The 5,152-nt window shown below is 42.5% G+C and overlaps 1 protein-coding gene across 1 annotated transcript in view; it reads right to left on the bottom strand.

The window, feature by feature from the left end:
- Positions 1-254: 254 nt before the first annotated feature.
- LOC119289115 (probable transcription factor RL9) overlaps positions 255-5,152 on the bottom strand; it is a 6,088-nt gene continuing 1,190 nt past the window's right edge. The window contains exons 3-6 of the mRNA XM_037568531.1: positions 4,827-4,875; positions 4,409-4,499; positions 1,137-1,266; positions 255-691 (exon numbers count right to left, since the gene is read on the bottom strand). Of these exons, the coding sequence (XP_037424428.1) occupies positions 305-691; positions 1,137-1,266; positions 4,409-4,499; positions 4,827-4,875 (657 nt within the window). The 3' untranslated portion in view covers positions 255-304. The remainder of the gene's footprint in view (positions 692-1,136; positions 1,267-4,408; positions 4,500-4,826; positions 4,876-5,152) is intronic.

Genomic DNA, 5,152 nt, shown 5'->3' with positions numbered 1-5,152 from the left:
GACAAGTAATCTGCTACCGTCGTCATTGGCCCTTTCACCATCAGCTCAAAACATGCATGGAAGTAAATCCAGGACAAGACCAAGCTAGCAGCTTGCAAAACGATCTTATAGTATGAGACGGAGGGAATAGCATTTCTTATTATTTTTGTTGCGAATCCAAGCTAGCAAATTGACTAGCTACCTTTTCTTATTCTAATTTTGCTCTCTCGCCTCGCGGAATTAAAATCAGTGTAGTCGATCAGACGACCATTGAGTTCCACTTTGAACTACCTAAAATAGTTATTAATTTTCTTACTAGATAATTTCACAAGCACTTTAGTAGGGTTAGCTCTTTGGACGCCGAGGACTCCACGCTGGGCTGTCCTTGCCGCTGCTGTTGCTCAATGGCATTTTGCCACCCCTGCCTCCCTAAGCTCATCTCCAGGCTGGGTACTCTTGATGGCGCCTGCGGCTGCTTCATGCATGCTTGCTCTGCGGCGCTGCCGGCGTTCCTGCCGTTCATTTGTAGTGGGGTCGACGGCGACGGCGACAGCGATAGTGACGACGACGACGACCATCCCCGAGCAAAACCTGCTGTCGACGATCCAATCCTGGGCGTCTCATCATGGCGTGCGCCTACATGCAGACGTTGTCCTCTGTCCTGTCCTGGGCAATTGAGTGAAGCATCTTGCTGCTGTGCACCTCTCCATCCCTGTACAAACATGCACGCTCAACAGTGGTTATTCGGCAGTGCGTTTGCTATGATTTACTAGGAGTTGCAATGCAGCTCAACCCCTAGATGAAAGATTATAGTACTATATATGCATATGGAAATCATGCAATATCTATATGTGAAATCTACATTAACTAGCTAGTGTGTCCACTATTAGACTGAGCCTCGAGGGAACGCAACCAACAACGTGGCATGCATTAGGATTTAGGACTACTGGCAATTAAGAGGGGCTGCCAGGGACACATTGATAATATGCCGTTTGTCCCCAACACTGCAAATATCACTGCCCTAATTAAGCCGCCTCTCAGAGCCTCTACAGATGACTACAGAGCATCATTGTATGTTCAGTGTTCAGGATAGGATCCACAGGTAAGAAAGAAATGATGGATACTGTGGAGAGGCTCACGAGCTAACGAAAGATCACCTGGTTTTGCTTCATCAAGTATTGCTGAATGGACATGAGGTAGGCGCTCGGTAGCGGCGGGCCGCCTCCGCCTTGCTCCTGCGCGAACGGCGGCTGCAGCTGCCCCGCCGGCGACGCCCATGGCGGCCTTCTGCAACTCGTAACGAACAATGTTTCCATCAGATTACTAATCTATTAACACAACGAAGATATTACGATGAGCTTAGCTAGCCTATGGTAATTAAAGGGGAAATCGGAAGGAGTCTCGTGACAGACACAGGCAGCAGGCAGATCGACACAATGAGTACAAGAGGCAGCGAAATTGTTAAAACCATCAGATCGTTACACGAGGGAGCGAGCAACTGGCGTCCAGCAGCAGGAATTAACTCCTGCACTGCACTGCGCATGCAAGGCCCGGAGCGAACGAGAGGAGCGTGGCATGGCATGGCAGCAGACACGACGAGCAGAAGAGACCTACTGTATGTAAGCTGTTGTTGCATGCGGCGCAGTGCGGCCGGCGTAGTGCTAGCGTTGCTGTCTCCGCGACTGAGTGAGCGTTAATGCAAGGCGCGACGCGCCGCTGGCAAGTTGGCTTGTCCGTGCTCGCCACTAGCTCACTCGCACTGCGTATTTAAGCTGCCTGAGGCTGGGCTGGGCTAGGCTAGGGTGGGTGCGCAGGCTTTCTCAGCCGGTCAAGCTAAGGACAATGGATGAATGGATGGATGGATGGCCGGGTGTGGATCTAGGCAGAGGCACGCTGCGTGCGCCCTTGTCTTGTTGTACTTGTCTCACGCCAAGATTCCGGCCACCACCACCCGGCGCCATGGCCAGCTCCTGATGGACGCAGGGGGACAATTTATATGGATCTGAACCATGATCATCACAAATGCAGCGAGTCTTAGGCTGCTAGCGAGCTGCATGCACGCTGCTACTTCCTGCGTAGGAGTAGTAATACTCCTGCATGAGCCTCTCTCTCTCTCACCCTCTCTCTCACCCACACACAGCTGCATGCGATAGTACTGCAAGTTAGGACAGGAGGGGAAAGAAAGTCTTGCCATGCATCATAATCCATCTTCCCCAACAGGTGGCAGCACTGATCGAGGTACAATGTTTTGCAAGATTGATAGCTGGACTAGAAGTTACTTTCCCTTTAAAGACCTGTCCCCCATGGCCCAGGGCCATGGTCACCCTGGAGCTAACACATGCATGGCTCCATGTTGCTGTGTGGTTAACTGGAGCGTGGAGCCATGGTTGCTTCGCATGCATGGAAGTTTGGAATCAACATCCAAGGACAATATGTCTGCACACGAGACGCGCAGAGAACTAGCTAGCGAACAACCCACGGTTGTTGTTCTTTATACGTGTGAGAGGTGTATTTAGCTCCATGAGAAAGAAGTATATGTTGTGCTGAAATATAACTGCTTCCTTCTATATATGTTAAGCGAAAATGGAATTTAAGAAAGAACACATATATGTTGTAAAATGATAAAAAGGTACTTTGTTAGTTTGCACTCAATTAATGTACCTTCAAGCCATTGTCATATAGTAGTATATATTATTGTATGAAAATAAATCGTCAGGCAAAATTTCAAGTAGATTTCCAATACATAAAACAGTGATGTGTAAGCAAGACTACTTGTTTTGTTACAGAACTAACTGAGTACGCCACACAGTTTGTGCCGCTAGATTTTTCTTGTCCTCTACTATTCTTACGGCCTTTTTTACTAGCCTACACTATTATAATTAGATCCACACAAAAAATATAAGCAGGGCATTTGTTTGTTGGTTTAGAGCTAATTATCTACATCTCTATAACCAGGCCTCATGAAGGAATCGGTGTAGGCCTTACAGTTTATCTGTATCTAATCAAGTGTTATAATCTGCCCCCAAACTAAAATAGGCATCAATGTATGTGACATTTTGCATTTGTATTGTGTTTCTTAAAAAACAGCAGCGTGGTTATTTACATTTTTAGTAATTTTCTCATCTTCTAGAGCGGAAGTGTACCTTCAATTTCACATATATCCTTTATAGGTAGATATCTAGTTTCTGCGCCAACTCAAAGCTTCATATGGCTTGTTATAAAATCATTTTTTGTGACAAAGCATTTCACAGAAATTTAAATTAAATTCTAGGTCAACTGAAGTATAAGGTGGATGTTTGAAACCAGCCTTAGTTAGGCTCCACAAATAGAAATTATGACATATCGTTCAAAATCCGGTAACTAATATGTAATTGTATTCACATCTAAACTATTATGTGAATACAAGAGAGGATCTGATGTCATTTCTATGCCAAAATAACTATTATGCGAATATTAGTTACTCAAAACTACTTCTTTGCACAGCTCCACGGAAATTAAGAGAGGATTGTATGCATTATCTAATTTGGCATAAAATTTATTAAGATATACTCACATAAATGTTAGACAAAACATTTGTAATTATTCATAATACTTTGTGGAACAATCTAAAGAAGTTACATGACAGATTTAATCTTGGTGTCCTTCTAGATGTACTCCCATTTTCTTTCTTAAAAGCTCCCTAGCTAACATGACTACTTCTCCTCACTCTCTTAGTCTATATATGACAACATAATACTCAAATACAAGTTATGTGTGGCCTATATATCAGCATATCTAAGATTTGATCGCATGATTCCATGCTTTCAACACCAAGCTTAAATAGGAGGGCATGCATGTATATCTAGAGATACATATTATTGCAGCGTGCAATTTTAAACTATTTAATTAACACATCTTGTATAAAACAAAAGCCGCTATATATATAGTATGATTTATTCCATGAGCAATAATGTGTCTATGACGCCAATTTTATGCATTCAGTCTCAAAAATGGATGGCGAGTTTTGCGGCCACTAGACCCTCGGATATGTCAAGCTTCAAGATACCGAGCACATTGTAAAATTACAATGTAGTGTAATAATTAATACATAGAGAGAAAGCCCTTTTCTAAAAAGGCGTTATATGGGATGGGGATCCTAATTAATTTAGATGTAATATTTCCATAGAATTCAAAATATCTCAGATGCGTCCAAATTTCCGTCATGCAACTCAACTCCGCCCCATGCATATATTTTAGCATAAACAAGTGCTCTGTTTAAATGCATGAATACACATAATATAATTTTTCAAATAAGATCGTCTTTAAAAAAGTCAAATGGAACAAATATGGAACCTGCAGACTTTTCAGAGTAATGCAAATTATGCATATCATTCAACATGACTATGCACCATTATTACTGGGATTAATGAAATGTATAATATTTGCAAACCTTGTATTAGAAATGATGTTGCTAAACATGTCAAAGCCATGCACTTCACCACCTCTCCTCAGAAAGCTCATGTCCCTTATCTGGCCATGGCCTGCAGAACACCACACCATGTATGCATGACAGATCAGTTAATCTATCAAAATAAATAAACAAAGAACGTTGGAATATGTGTTTGTCCGTAGAGGCATGGACAAGTCAGTATGTTTTTCCACAAACACAACTATATATCTTTTATCTCTTGAATTTCACTGCTAGTTTTGTATAAGGGACTCATGTACGCGTCGGCAAAACACATCACATATATAACCCATGCCAATAATTCAGATGTCATTATGTGATTTGACCTTACTGAGCGATTGACTCAGACAAGAAAATTTGTCTCTGAAAAGAAGAAACAAACAGCTAGGCAGAATTTTACCTGCCGCACATGATCTGTCCGAAGCAGTGCCCTTGACTGTTCTGTACATCTGCATCAAGTGAAGCGACAAGAAATAAGTGCATCTGCATTAGATTAGAGCTCGTGTTGCCATTTGGTTTACTCATGTGAGATGCTAATTAAAAAAGTTTATAATGATGTAAACAAGACGAAAGTGATTAGCAGCTGGTGAAAAGGACAGGAAGTACTTGGCAAAAGCTAACAACCAGCAGTACGAAGAAAAAGGGAGAGGGATGAGCTGATCAAGGAAACGTACAAGAAAGAATGTCTTCTTGTTCCGTTTTCGAATGCTGGTAAACTAACAAGAA

Source organism: Triticum dicoccoides, chromosome 4A (assembly GCF_002162155.2).
Source record: "Triticum dicoccoides isolate Atlit2015 ecotype Zavitan chromosome 4A, WEW_v2.0, whole genome shotgun sequence".
NCBI lineage: Eukaryota > Viridiplantae > Streptophyta > Magnoliopsida > Poales > Poaceae > Triticum > Triticum dicoccoides.
Note: the sequence above shows the minus strand (reverse complement) of the source record. Positions and strands in the feature narration are given on the sequence as shown.